We start from the raw sequence: 16,240 nt of genomic DNA on the forward strand, positions 1-16,240 counted from the left end.
TGCTAATTCAGTCAAATAAATAAAAATATCCTCTAACCTCTGAAATACATGCGTGGCTTCAATTTCAGACAAGAAAGCTAAAGCTAACTACAGTGGTTCATGACTCAAGTGGAAATTTATGGCAGGGATAAAAGAGTTCATGGAAAGCCTCCGGAAATTACAGGGAAGAATACCTAGACGATGCTCATTCTAACCATTTCCAAATGAAGGTCAGCCTTGCTTCTGGGGATCATTTATTAGGTTTTATCTGGTCTGCCTAAGCTTTCTCAATCACTAGATAGATAATTTCAGGGGAAGAGATTTTATTTTAGTAACATTTCTTTTCATTTTCATTGTCTTTTACCTATTCTCTTCTGATCCGCCAGATCACGCTGCTATTCCTTTATGCTCTCTCTCTGTCTAATACCAGGAAATTCAGACCTCATGCTCCGGTACCATTAATCTATCTGACCGTTCCCACACATGGCTTATGTTTTTCTTTCTCTGCAACCTGCAAAATGCCTGGCACCATAAGTACTCAGTAAGAATCTGAAGCTCTCCGTGGAAAGCCCTGCAGTTTTTTGCTGTCGGTTCTTTTTTTAAAGTCACTTTCAAAACACTGCTTGAAATTCATCTCCTTCAGGGAGTCATTCAAGATCAAACTCATCCACATCTGTTCACTTTGGGTTGCCTCAGGATATATTCAGTTTGTACTACATAACTTGCCCTTGTTGGCCTGTTTTTTTAATAAAAGTATGCTTTAATCTCATGTCAGTGTATGTTCTTTCTTCCACCTGGGAAAAATAATTTCGGATGCGTTTTTGTTGTTTTATCTCACAGTACCGAAAACAGCCTTCTACACAAAGTATGTACTCAAAATAAGGCTAACTGATACTTTTCTGAAAATTAAAATATTATCCTCAAATATATCTTCATAATTTCAAATATTTATAGTAATTTTAAATATTTAAAGACACTCAAGTGAATAAATGCAGTTAGTTCCTTCTAACCCCCTAAAATAACAGCAAAGATGTTTTTGGTGTGTATTTGCTTATTTTTTAAGGCATAAGCCTGCAAGGACAGGAAGAAGGGAAATAAGAAAAAGCAAGAAAACTTTGGGAACTGACAAGGCCAAGTAATGACTGGTGACTGCCTCAGCAGACTCAGTAAAGCGGAATCCCACGCTACAGGTACGGAAAGCCAAGACGCAACTCACTCACAACAAAACACCCCTTTAAGGCTCTGCAATCAGAGTGAAGGTGCAGCTAAAACTCCTTTCTGGATGAAAGTTCATTTGAGAAGCCTAGTTTCCCCAGCCCTTCAGCCCTTCGGAAGTCCTCCTCTACTTAGCACTTAGTACTTAGTACTTAGAAGGCCCCATGACTGACCTTCTCCTATTCTGGCCAAATATTCTAAGTTTACTCTTTAGAGGGAAAACAAAGGGTCTCTAGATTAGGTATATGCTATAGGCTGAAGTGTATCCCCCTCTATTTTTACATTGAAGTCGTAACCCCCAGTACCTCAGAATGTGAGATAGGGTATTTAAAAGGTAATTAAGTTGAAATGAGGTCATCGATGTGGTCCCTAATCCACTATGACTGATGTCCTCGTAAGAAGACGCAATAGAGACACAGACACACACAAAGGGAAGACCAGGTGAGGATGGCCATCTACAAGCCAAGGTGAGAGGCCTCAGAAGAAATCAACCTTGCCAACACCATGATCTCAGAATTCTAGCTTCCAGAGCTGTGAGAAAATAAATTTCTGCTGTGAGACCACCTAGTCTGTGGCACTTTTTATGGCAGCCCTAGCAAACTAGTATAGTATACTAGGAAAAAAGCAAAGGATATTAATTTTACAGACACCCATCCTTCTTTCCCCACATGATTTCTAAAATGTTGAGTGCAAGGTAGGAGATTGTTTACTCTGGAGATCTAACAAAATACTGGCATTAAACTTTTCCCAAGGAAATGATCCAGCCATATAGTGAATATTACTGTCAACAAGTAACACCCACATGCATAGAGTTTCCAATCAGCTTTTTGAGTTCCACCCTGAAATATGAGCAGACAGTCAAGGATCAGCATACATACAAAGGAAGCATCTAATATGAAAGGCAGACCAAAACAAAAAAACAAACTTTGGGGACACAGAGGTTACACAGGGAGAAGAAAACTCTAAAACGTTATCAGTAATACTTAAAAAGAGAAGAGAAGCTAGTGAGAATGAGATGCTAAAACAAAGAAACAGAAGTCAAAATAGTTCTTAGAGGTTAAAAATATGATAGCAGAAATCAGTAACTCAACAGAAGAGTAGGAAGACACAGCTGAAGAAATCTCCCCCAAAAATAGAACAAAAGGATAAAACTGAAAATGAGAGAAAAGATAAGCTAACTAGAGGACCTGTTAAGGAGGTTTAAAATAAGAATACTTCTAGAAAGCAAAACCAGACCATAAAGGGAAGGAAAATCAATATTTCCCACACTTGAAGGTGCTAAGTTTCCATAATGAAAAGACAGCACACAGGAAGGACAACCAGCACAAAGGATGAAAATAGACCCATACTAAGGCATACCAAATTGTGAAATTTAAAAACACTTGGAACAAGGAGCAAATCCTACCAAAATCCAGAGAGAAAATATAGAAGGTGTTCACTAGGGGAAAATTTATCAATAGAACACTTATAATATGCACTCTTTTCTGCAAATATGCTATACTTAGATAAAAGGCTTAAAAAAATAAAGGAAGAAAGGAAATGAAAGAAGAAATAAAATGAAGAAAGGAAGTGAATTACATCCTTTGGGAGTAAACTGAGAAACTGGTTCAGGTAAGCAGAAAAACAATAAACGTCTTCTTTAATATACAAGTATGAGATGGGCATACAAGGCATAAACTTAAACTTGTTTTTTGAACCTTTCTTAAAAAGGAACCTATAGGAGAGAATGGTTGGACAATAGTCTAAGCACAAGTGGGCTTCCTCATTCAGCTATCATTACCTAATGACTTTGTTCTGCTTAAACATTAGATAGTAGAGTCAGAAATTTAATCTCTATTAATAAAACAGTTTTACAGACAAGCAAAAGCTAAAGGAGTTCATCACCACTAAACCTGCCTTACAAGAAATGTTAAAGGGACTTTTTTAAGCTGAAAAGAAAGTATGCTAATTAGTAACAAGAAAACATATGGAAGCATAAATTTCATTGGTAAAGGTAAACATATAGTAAAGGTAGTGGATTAATCACTTATAAAGCTAGTAGGAAGGTTAAAGGCAAAAGTGGTAAAAATAACTATAACCTCAATAATTAGTTAAGGCATACACAAGATAAAAAGGTGTAAAATGTGAAATAAAAAAACATAAAACGGAGGGGTAAAAATGTAGAGTGTTAGAATGAGACCAAACTGAAGTTGCCATCACCTTAAATTGCTGCAATTTAAGTTACAAATATAGGCTGTTATATATAAGCCTCATGGTAACCACAAAGCAAAAATCCATAGTAGATACACAAAAGATAATGAGAAAAGGATCTAAGCATATCACTAAAGAAAATCATCAAACTACAAAGGAAGACAGCAAAAGAAAAAGAAAGGAACTAGAGGAACTACAAAACAGCCAGGAAAACATAACAAAATAAGTACATACTATCAATAATCACTTTAAATGTAAATGGACTAATCCAAAGACATAGGACAAGTGAATGGATAAAAAACCAAGAACCATCTACATGCTACCCAAAAGAGACTCATTTCAGATGTAAGGACACACACAGACTGAAAGTGAAGGGATAGAAAAAGATTTTTCCATGCAAATGGAAACCAAAAGAAAGCTGGGGTAGCTATATTTATATCACACAAAATAGACTTTAAAACAAAGACTGTAATCAGAGACAAAGAAGGGCATTACATAATGACAAAGAGGTGAACCCAACAAGAGCATTTAACATTTCTGAATATTTATGCACTCAACAGGGGAGCACCTAAATATATAAAGCAAATATTAACAGACCTAAAGGGAGAAATTGATAGTAATACAATAATAGTGGGGGACTTTTAATATATCACTTACATCAATGAATAGATCATCCAGACAGAGAATCAATAAAGAAACATTGGCCTTAGACAACATATTAGACCAGAAGGACTTAACAGACATACCTATATAGAACATTCTACCCCAAAGCAGCAGAATACACATGTTTCTCAAGTGCACATGAAACATTCTTGAGTACAGATCACATGTTAGGCCACAAAACAAGTCTTAATACATTTTAAAAGACTGAATCATATCAAGCATCTTTTCTGACCACAAGGTGTGAAAAGAAATCAATTACAAGAAGAAAAGTGGAAAATTCACAAATACATAGAGATTAAACAACATGCTACTGACAACCAATGGATCAATGAAGAAATCAAAAAATACCTTGAGACAAATGAAAATGGAAATACAATATATTAAAATTTATGGGATGCAGCAAAAGCCGTTCTGAGAGGGAAGTTCACAGTGCTAAATGCCTACCTCAAAAAAAAAATTTTAAATAAACAACCTAAGTTTACACCGCAAGGAACTAGAAAAAGAAGAACAAATGAAGCCCAAAGTTTGTAGAAGGAAGGAAATAATAAAGATAGGGGAAATAAATTAAATAAAGACTAAAAAGACAATAAAAGAGATCATTGAAAAGATCAATGAAACTAAGAGCTGGTTCTTTGAAAAGATAAATAAAACTGACAAATCTTTACTAGACTTACCAGAAAAAAAGAGGGCTCAAATAAAATCAGCAATGAAAGAGGAGATGTTATAACTGATACCACAGAAATACAAAGCATCATAAAAGAATACTATGAAAACCTATATACCAATAAACTGGATAATGTAGAAGAAATGGATAAATTTCTAGAAACATACAACCTTCTAATACTGAATCATGAAGAAATAGAAAATCTGAATAGACCAGTTACTAGTAAGGAGATTGAATCAGTAATCAAAAACCTCCTAAAAAACAAAAGTCCAAAAAACAGAAGAGGAGGGAATGCTTCCAAACTCATTTTACAAGGACAACATTACCACGATACCAAAACCAGACAAGGACACCACAAGAAAAGAAAATTACAGGCTAATATCCCTTACAAACATAGATGCAAAAATCCTCAACAAAATATTAGCAAACTGAATTCAACAGTGCATTAAAAGGATCATACACAATGATCAAGTGCGATTTATTCCGGGGATACAAGAATGATTCAAAGTCTGCAAATCAATCAATGTGACACACCACATTAACAAAATAAAGGATAAAAATCATACGATCATCTCGATAGATGCAAAAAAAGCATTTGACAAAACTCAACATCATTTATGATAAAAACTCTCAACAAACTCAGCACAGAGGGAACATATCTCAATATAATAAAGGCCATCTGTGACAAGCCCATAATTAACATCATACTCAACAGTGAAAAGCTGAAAGCTTTTCCTCTAAGATGAGGAACAAGACAAGAAGGTCCACCCTCACCACTTTTAGTCAGCAAAGTATTGGAAATCCTAGGCAGAGCAATTAGAGCAAGAAAAAGAAATAAAAGGCATCCAAATTGGAAAGGAAGAAGTAAAACTGTCACTATTTGCAGACAATACGATATTACATAAGAAAACTCTATAAAGATGCTACCAAAAAACTGTTAGAACTAATAAATGAATTCAATAAAGCTGCATGATACAAAATCAACATACAAAAATTCTGTTGGATTTCTATACACCAATAACAAACTATCAGAAAGAGAAATTAAGAAAAAATTGCATTTACAATTGCATCAAAAAGAATAAAATACCTAGGAGTAAATTTAACCAATGAGATGAAAGACCTGTATGCTGAAAACTAGAAGACACTGATGAAAGAAATTGAAAAAGACACAAAAAAATAGAAAGATGTTCCATGCTCATGGATTGGAAGAATTAATATTGTTAAAATGTCTATACTATCCAAAGCAATCTACAGATTCAATGCAATCCCTATCAAAATTCCAGTGATATTTTTCACAGAAATAGAACAAAAACCCTAAAATTTCTATGGAACCATGAAAGACCCCAAATAGCCAAAGGAATCTTGAAAAAGAAGAACAAAGCTGGAGGCATCATGCTCCCTGATTTCAAACTATATTACAAAGCTATAGTAATCAAAATAGCATGCTATCAGCACAAAAACAGACACATAGACCAATAGAACAGAATAGAGGGCTCAGAAATAAACCCAGGTATATATGGTGAATTAATTTATTACAAAGAAGGCAAGAATATACAATCAGGAAAAGACAATCCATTCAATAAATGGTGCTGGGAAAATTGAACAGCCATACACAAAAGAATCAAACTAGACTTCTATCTAACACCATACACAAATATTAACTCAAAATGGATTAAAGCCTTAAATCTAAGACCTGAAACCATAAAACACCTAGAAGAAAACACAGGCAGTAATAAGCTCCTTGACATTGGTCTTGGTAACGATTTTTTGAACCTGATTCTAAAAGCATACAACTTAATAGCAAAAAACCAGTCTGATCAAAAATGGGCAGAGATCTGAATACAGTCATTCGTCTCTTAACAATGGGGATATATTCTGAGAAATGTGTCATTAGGCAATTTTGTCACTGTGTGAACATCACAGAGTAGACTTACACAAACCTGTATGGTATAGCCTATTACACACTTAGGCTATATTGTACCAATCTTATGGGACCACCGTCAAATATGTCATCCATCATTGACCAACATGTCATTATGTGGCACATGACTGTAGACATTTTTCCGAAGACATACAGATGGCCAACAGGTATTTGAAAAGATGCTCAACATCACTAAGCATCAGGGAAATGCAAATCAAAACCACAATGAGATACACCTCACACCTGTTAGAATGACTATTATCAAAAAGACAAAAAATGACATGTATTGGAGGAAAGGGAATCCATGTGCACTGTTGGTGGGAATGTAAATTGGTGCACCCACTATGGAAAACAGTATGGAAGTTCCTCAAAAAATTAAAAATAGAACTACCATAAGACCCAGCAATTCCACTTCTGGGTATTTATTCGAAGAAAATGAAACACTAATTTGAAAATACATATGCACCTCCATGTTCGCTGCAGCATTATTGACAAAAGCCAAGATACAGAAACAACCTAAGTGTCCACTGATGGATGAATGGATAAAGAAGATGTGTGGAATACTATTCAGCCATTAAAAAGAATGGAATCTTGCCATTTGCAACAACACAGGTGGACCTTGGGGGCATTATGCTAAGTGAAATAAGTTAGAGAAAGACAAATACTGTATGATCTCACTTATATGTGGAATCTAAAAAACAAAGAAACAAATATACTGAGCTCATAGATACAGAGAACAGATTGGTGGTTGCCAGAAGTAGGAGGTGGGTGAAATGGGTTAAGGGGGTCAAAAGCTATATACTTCCAGCTGTAAAATAAGTAAGTCACAGGGATGTAATGTACTCTATGGTGACCACAGTTAATAATACTGTAATGCATATGTGAAAGTTGCTAAGAGAGTAGATCTTAAAAGTCCTCATCACAAGAAAAAATTTTTTTGGTAACTGTATGGTGACAGATATTAACTAGACTTATTGTGGTGATCATTTCACAACACATACAAATACCAAATCATCAAGTTACACACCTGAAAATAATATAATGTTATATGTCAATTATCTCTCAATTAAAAAAAGTGGACAACAGATACAATGTCACTTTTCAACTTTTTAGAGGGAGATAACAAGGACCCTTTGACTCACTCCAAAGTGGCCTTCCAAACTCTGGCACAGTTGTGCCACTAACACAACAATTTCATGAACACAGAACTCAATAACAGCACAGCATACCTGCATCCTTCTTTGGAACAAGTGAATTATGATTCTCCAGGGGATGACCAAGACATTTCCAAGAAGTATTCTCTTTTTTCTTTAGAACAATCTCTATTTTCCCTACATTCTCAACAATACGCACTGAAAAGAAGAGAAATTCCATGTGTATTCATTGATACTAAATTAAGATTTTATTTTAAAACCTACTTTTCTCAAAGAATCCAAATGTCCCGATCTGATATGAATGACACTAATCATTAATAAGTTAAATAACATTTTGCGTATGTATTCATCAAAATTGTTTATACCTTATATATGCTGTTAAATCTAGCTTTATTTTAAATTCAGATTAACTTCTTTCAAACGAATTTATCAAGGAGCAAACTAATATGTATTCCTAGTTTTCAAACAAGCTCAAATATAGCCATGGCAACTAATTACCACACAGCTTTAAAAAAAGAAAAAGGAGGGTGACATACAAAAATTAGCCACAGAAGGGACCCACAAAAGCAAATTTAATTTATACTTTTCTAACATTTCTTAGTTGGGATCTGAGTGGGTCTTAGGAGTGAATTCAGTAGATCAATACTGAGCCTAATAAACACAGAAAAAGCCTCTGGAAAATGAGTTCCTATAAAGTGCACATGAACCTTTAATAATTAAAACCCTTTTAGATTATCTTTTTATTTTTCAACAATTAAAAGAGTGTAGAACATTATAGGTATAATAATAAAATACAGACTTTATATACTGATTAAATTTTATGGATTGAATGTGCTTTTAAAGACTGAAGTACATTTCATCTTTAGAAACTGTTCTTCCTATCTGTTCTTCCTCACTGTAAACACATAATTCAGTAACAATTTAACAACTTTTTAAGATAGATTAGCCAAATGAATTCAATTAAATGAGCACTAATTTGAAGTTTAAAAAACATAAAAACATGGTCCTTAGTTGTAAACAGCTTAATTTACACAATTTACAGAGCTTACTATGGGATATAGAAAAAGGCAGGCACAGAACCAGTGTAAGGTATTCCGACAGTACTTTAAAACAAGAAACCACATATACTAAAAATATACACATACATATGTAATGGAATATTATTCAGTCTTAAAAAAAAGGAAATCTTGCCATTTGCAACAACATGGATAAACCTGGAGGGCATTACACGAAGAGAAATAAGCAAGACAGACGTGGTATCACTTATATGTAGAATCTTAAAAAAAAAAAAAATGTTGAGCTTATGGAAACAGAGTAGAATGGTGGTTGCCAAGGGCTGGGGGCGCGGTGGGAGAAACTGCAAGAGGTTGGTAAAAGAGAACAAACTTTCAGTTATAAGATGAATAGGGTCTGAGGATCTAATGTATAATATGGTGAGTACAGTTGATAATACTTTATTGTATAACTGAAATCTGCTGTGACAGTGGAGCTTAGATGTTCTCACCAAAAAAACCAAGCTAACTGTGAGGTGATGAATGTGTTAACTCGATTGTGGGAATCCCTTCACAATGTATACATATATCAAATCATCACCCTGTACACTTTAAATACATTATAATTTTGTCAATTATATCTCCATAAAGCTAAAAATAAAAAACAAGAAAAATAAGAAACCACCATTCTATGATGAGTCTTCTGTTGTTAAATAGCTGTGTAAAATCCACATTGTGTATTTATATGCAGCAATATTCATAATTTAATATGTTCTGTCAACATTAAACATTTGAATATATACAACTAAGAAAAATCTGTCTGGTCCACTATATTTCCACAAGCTGCATGTCAGGAGTAGAGCAGAGATGAAGGAGGAGGAATAGAAAGGAGACAGGAAGTTTTTCCTAAGGAAAAGGAAAGAACAAAGAGATGAAAGGAATGAGGGGAAAGAAAAAATGGGGAAAAAATCCAGAAACCAGAGAGAGAAGAATATGTTTAAAACTTAGGGGCCGGCCCCATGGACGAGTGGTTAAGTTCGTGTGCTCTGCTTCGGCAACCCAGGGTTTTGCCGGTTTGGATCCTGGGCGCGGACACGGCACCGCTCATCAGGCCATGCTGAGGCGGCGTCCAACATAGCGGAGCCAGAAGAACCTACAACTAGAATATACAGCTATGTACTGGGGGTCTCCGGGGAGAAGAAGAAGGAAAACAAGAAAAGAAAGAAGGCTGGCAACAGACGTTAACTCAGGTGCCAATCTTTAAAAAAAAAACAATGTATTTGTTTATAAAGAAAACATCACATCTTTGTTTCGCAAAATGAAAATATAGATATGAAAAATAAGACAAATGCTGACTTTCTCTCTCTCTCTCCCCATCTGTATGTATGTGTGTGTGTGTGTGTGTGTATGTACACACATAATTATTTTTTGGTAGCTTACCAGAAAAATCTTCTTGAACCGCGTGGCTTAGCTCTGGGAACAAAAAGCATATTTAGTTAAAATCCAACTTCAATTCATACAGTCTGTGAACACCATATAAGATCATTTAAGTGATTCTTTTACGCACCATTTCAAATCTCTCAAGACAAGTAAAACACATTCTGAGAGACCAAAAAAAAGAAACTGTACACAACCAAAATGTAGAGTCAAATTATTTAAATATATACTCATTTCTTCAATTTTTCCATTTCTCTATTAATTAAAGAATACACAATTGCCCACGAGGGGGTCACCACACTAGTCCTAAGTATGGGTCTAATCTGACTATCCTACAAACCAAGAAGGGAGCAGAGCAGGGAGAACGGCAGCACCTGAAGCCCGCACGCCCCAGTGTGTATACACACAGGTACAGGAGGGGAGGCAGGCTGGCGTGGGGCTCAGCTTTTCCCTTCTTATTGTTTTCTAAAGTTGAATATTAATTCAGTTATTGAGAAAAAAATTACTGAGTATCCACGTGTGCCATGCACTTTCTAGGGGTTATGGATACAACAGTTAGTGAAAAAGGAAAAACCCTATCCTTATGGAACTTACATTCCAAAAGGGGGAGATGCAAGAAATATTTTTACCAACATCTGCTATAAATTCACTGTGTTAATGGTTATCTGGAACTTGCAAGTTTGCATTATTTTAGTCCTTACAATCCAACATTAGCAACCAAGTGTTTCATATTTTTGACTGGAATTTTGGTTTCTTTTTTATACATGTGCTAGATATAGTTAGCTGCAGTGTGAGCAAAATTAGACACAAGGTATTTGAAACATAATAGATGCTGGCATAGAGACCTTTCTTAAGAAAAATCATGACAGTGCTAGCGAATAATATATACTTTTCTAGACATTTGAGTGTTTGGTTAAAACTCTCCCACAAGAGGCAATATACCTTAGCTCTTATGCTAACAAAAAATAGGACATATTTCTAGAAGACAGGTTTAAGTTTTGAGGTTGGTTAATCTAATGAATGGGGAAAAACAAGAAAGAAGAAACATTTATCAGCTCTGATCAGATTCAGGACTAAAGGCCCTTCATTAACATAGTAAAACAGAGAGCTGAGCCCTGAGTTCACTGAGGTCTGGAGAATTTCAGTCTCTGTTTTGCAGAAGTAAATGAAATGTTCTTTACATAAGAATGCATGCTTAAAATGTGGTTTTCATGGTGTTGCTGTTTGTTTCATTTCTACCTTCTAACTAGAAAAACTTCATCTTTGTAAAAGGAGAAAAGGGTGAAATCCTAGAGTCACTATGGGTGAGAAATCAATTAAGAACCTGGTATCTTTGATTCCAGATTTTAGTCATGATTTCTTTCTTCCAAGAGATCTGTAATCTCTCGAAACAGACAGAAATGAAGTGTAAGGTTGGTCTTTGTCCGTGAAGAGACAGGCAGCTGGGGACACAACAGACCCTTGCAGTCCACGCTGCTTTGTTGCTGCCTCTGCCTTCTCATGACAGAGCTGACTAGAAACAGGCCACTAGCACCTTGTGACGGGTGCTCAGTGGGAGCATGGGACAGACAGGCCTCCGGAGATTTGTCTGCAGGTATCCAGGAAAAGGGGCTTACAAAGCTAGGCCAACAAATATTTCATATTATTGACTCTGACTGCATCTAACTGTTTGAGCTTGGGAAAGGTGAGGCGGTACTGCCATTGCTGGCACTTTCATTAGTATAAAGAAATAACAGGAAAAAACTCATCAAAAATGACAAAAGCATGGGCCGGCCCGGTTGCACAGTGGTTAAGTTTGCACGTTCAGCTTCTCTGCCGCCCGGGGTTCGCCGGTTCAGATCCCGGGTGCGGACATGGCACTGCTTGGCAAATGCCATGCTGTGGTAGGCGTCCTATGCATAAAGCAGAGGAAGATGGGCATGAATGTTAGCTCATGGCCAGTGTTCCTCAGCAAAAAGAGGATTGGTGGTAGTTAGGTCAGGGCTAATCTTCCTCAAAAAAAAAAAAAATGACAATAGCAGATAAAATTTTACCTCGACTGTAGACCAAGTTATTGCCATACTTAAAGGAAACTGGAGTTGTTTCCGTTAATAAAGAATACTTACCAATATTTATAAGATATGAATAATCCTTGATAATTGTTTCTGCTCTAAAGGAATCATCCTGATGATCGACTATTACTGAGTCTAAAGTGATATCCTTAAACAGAAAGCAAAAAGAAAGATTAAAAAGTAAATTTTTCCCCAAACTTCTAAAACTCTACTTTTAAGGTGATCAGTGGAAGTTCACGTGGCAGTTCTTTACAGAATCTAAGAGCTACATAAACATTACTGTTTTCTCTCTCTCATACGACCCAGTTCTCTTTCAAAGCACATACTGTCATTTTAATTATATATTTGTTTCTGCTTAATATCTACCTTACTCACTTTATCTCTAAGCTCTAAGTAAGGGACTGTCTTTAGAATATTGCTTGGCCCTAGCAGTGCTCATAAACATTTGCTGAATAAATAATCTGGGAAAAAACATTAGAACTGGACCAGAAGGCAAGATATTTGTGTTCATTTTAATCTTTCCACAACTGTGTGATGCTGGGCAAATTACACAACCTCTCAACCTCAGCTTATAAAAAAATAAATTCACTAACAAATTTTTATCTAAAATTTTATCCTAAAACATCTGTTTCTCATTTCTACGTAGCCTTGGTACAAGCTATTTTGGTACCTGTCGTTTACACCATATACCGAACACATTATTCTACATAGAAACCTTCCCCCTTCCCTTAGTCATCCAACCTCTGTGCTTCACTGATATTACCAACGGGAGTAGACCCAACCTCCCTAGGCCCTGCCCTCTTGGTTTTGGACTGCATGATGAGGAGCCAATAGCAAGAGAGAGTGGAAGGCGGGACAAACCGTGCCTCTGGCCCTCGGGGCTGTATCAGGCAGAGGCTGCTCACTCCTGCAGAATGAACAAACCACGCTGTAACAGTCAAAGAGACTCTGCAGCTCAGATGTGGTTCTGCTACTACAGGAGTGGCATGCATTCTCAGAAATTCCTAGCTGCAGAACTTGTCTTTGAATCTATATGCTTCCTCAAGTGTGGGGACCTTGCCAGTTGGAGATGTTCTAAGTTGTCTGCTTATTTATCTGATTTCCCAGCTGGACTGTAAGCCCCATGAAGGCCAAGTATCTATGTATCTGGCCCATCGTGAGATCCCTGAAATCTAAGATAGTGCTGCAAATAAAGTAGGTGTTCAATACATACTTGGTAAATGAATTAACTCCTTAATTTTAGTTTCAAGAGGGCATCTTAACCCCAACAGTGGTTTAAACATACTAAGCCACAGCAGTACAGTCTCTCCTGTCTCTCGAATTCCAACGTACGTGCAGGAAATTAGTTCTTATGGTGACGTTAACTGGGATTCTCTCTTTTGTTATCCATGCTTTTTAAAAAAATCACAGAAAAGCACATAAAGTACTTCCTGGTCCAGTTTTTTTCTAAGACGCTATAGCATGGTTGTCAAGACACACACTCTGGAGCCAGCTTGCCTGGGTTCAAAATACTAGATCTGCCACTTCCTGTGTGACTTTGGGTAAACTACTTAATCTTTGTCACCTCATCTGTAAAATACAGATAACGAAAGGATCTACCTTACAGAGCTGCTGTGAGTAAACCAGTTAACACAAGAAGAGTGCTTAGAAAAGTATCTGCACATGGCTAACATTTATTATTTACTCATTTTATTCTGATTTTAAACATGTTTACCTTCTGTTTAGTATATATGACAATGGTGACCAAGGAGTCTGTTTGGAACCAGTCATAGCTGTAAAATAATAAAAAGAGAATGAATAATTATATCGACAACCACATATATTAATATACGTTAAATCAGTAAGTGTATGACTTTATATGTGGTTTAAAATACAAATATGACAAAATAAACACCTGATTTTAAATATATGGCTTAAAATATACAGTGAGAAATATACTTCTCTAGGTAAACATTTTTCTAAATAATCAGTGGTCTTACCATTATATAACTGGCAATTATTTCCAAATTTAAAACATTTCCATGTGTTTCAACTTGGATACAAACAATATCCTTGACAAGATACTTTTTATAAAGGTTACACATCTTACCAAAATTCTCTTTTATCAGAGCAGTAATACAATACAACATATTTTCTTAAGGAGCATTATGAAATCACATGCGTATGACCTTTTGGTCCTCCCTGTCACAAATATACCATTACTCAAGAAATTAATTCATCAAGGTTGTTTGATGGATCAACAGTAGCTTAGGGTAAAACTAAGCCTTATGTTACATAAAAGCTGTTGAATAAATTATGGTATGGTCATACGATGGAATGTAGACAAAAAGTGCCAGTGCAGAATATTTATGACATAAGAAATTGCTCATAGAATATATTGTAACACCAATATTATCAAAATAGAGTAATATGGGAATAGGTATTGGTATTATATGAATCAAACTGGGTGGAACAGACAAAATATTAAGAGTATATATCTAGGATTGATGGATTACAACTGATTTTATCACTTTCTTTTGTATTTCTCTACATCTTCCAAGTTTTCTACCATGAATGCATATTTTATAATCCAAAAAAATTTTTGATTAGTTTTTAAAAGTTGTGGTGTTTAAAATGGATCAAACTTCAGTTACATTAAAAATTCATGTTTACAGAACAGCTCCTTCTCCGACAATGCCTGATAAATGAGACACTACAGTTCTTGCGTGTCAAAAAGTATGATTAACACAGCAAGCAATAAATCAAACCCAGAACTGTTTTATTGTTTTAAATGTGTATGTTTTGACGTAGATCTGATTTAGCTTTAAAAAAGTAAAACAAGAACGCGTACCTTGGAGAACTAGGACCTTCTCTGGCAAGTGTATCTGTCGCTTGGCTCTTGGGAAGCATGCCTTCACAAAGAAAAACAAAACAGCTACAGTCCATCCATGGAGCATGTTTCTTTTCAGTAAACTTATTAAAATATTATAAGAGGACACAAACCACAGATGACTACTCAATGAGTTTTCATAGAGTAAAACACACCCTTGTAGCCAGCACCCCCTTGTGCCCCCTCCCAATCACCGCCCTTCCCCCAAGGGTAACCAGTACTCTAACTTTTAACATCATTAGTTTTTGCCTGTATTTGACCTTTATAAAAATGGAATCATAAGATATGCTCTCTTTCAGTCTGGCTTTTTTGTGTGCATGATGAACATTATAGTTCTTATGTCAAATAAGCATGATTGATAGTAAGCAATAAATCAAACCTAGAGGTTTCTGAGATTGTATCCATGCTGTTGAATGCATCCGTAGTTTGTTCCTTTTTACTACTGAATATTATTACAGTGTATAATTGTACTGAAATTTATTCATTCACCTGTTCATGGACATTTGGGTTGTTTCCAGTTTTTGGCTATTATAAATAGTGCTGTTAAAAATATTCTTGTAGGGGGGCCGGCCCAGCGGCATGTCAGTTAAGTTCACACATTCTGCGTTGGCGGCCTGGGGTTCCCCGGTTTGGATCCTGGATGCAGACCTACACACCGCTTGTCAAGCCATGCTGTGGCAGACGTCCCATATATAAAGTAGAGGAAGAAGGGCATGGATGTTAGCTCAGGGCCAGTCTTCCTCAGCAAAAAGAGGAGGATTGGCTCAGGGCTAATCTTTCTCAAATCAATCAATAAATAAATAATGAAAAAATAAACTAAAAAATATTCTCGTAGCGGGGCCAGCCCACTGGCACAGTGGTTAAGTTCGCATGTTCCACTTCGGTGGCCTGGATTTTGCTGGTTCGGATCCCAGGTGCAGACCTCTGCACCGCTTGTCAAGCCATGCTGTGTCAGGCGTCTCACATATAAAGGAGAGGAAGATGGGCACGGATGTTAGCTCAGGTCCAGTTTTCCTCAGCAACAAGAGGAGGATTGGTAGCAGATGTTAGTTCAGGGCTAATCCTCCTCCTCAAAAAAAAATATTCCTGTAGGGCCAGCCTGGTG

General features: G+C 36.1%; 1 protein-coding gene across 1 annotated transcript in view; it reads right to left on the bottom strand.

The window, feature by feature from the left end:
• LOC124247763 (cytochrome b5 reductase 4) overlaps window positions 1-16,240 on the bottom strand; it is an 83,971-nt gene that overhangs the window by 32,824 nt on the left and 34,907 nt on the right. Inside the window, exons 6-10 of the mRNA XM_046677415.1 lie at window positions 15,097-15,157; window positions 13,981-14,038; window positions 12,321-12,414; window positions 10,219-10,251; window positions 7,862-7,984 (exon numbers count right to left, since the gene is read on the bottom strand). Coding sequence (XP_046533371.1) covers window positions 7,862-7,984; window positions 10,219-10,251; window positions 12,321-12,414; window positions 13,981-14,038; window positions 15,097-15,157 — 369 coding nt within the window. The remainder of the gene's footprint in view (window positions 1-7,861; window positions 7,985-10,218; window positions 10,252-12,320; window positions 12,415-13,980; window positions 14,039-15,096; window positions 15,158-16,240) is intronic.

The sequence above is a fragment of the Equus quagga genome, chromosome 11 (genome assembly GCF_021613505.1).
Source record: "Equus quagga isolate Etosha38 chromosome 11, UCLA_HA_Equagga_1.0, whole genome shotgun sequence".
NCBI lineage: Eukaryota > Metazoa > Chordata > Mammalia > Perissodactyla > Equidae > Equus > Equus quagga.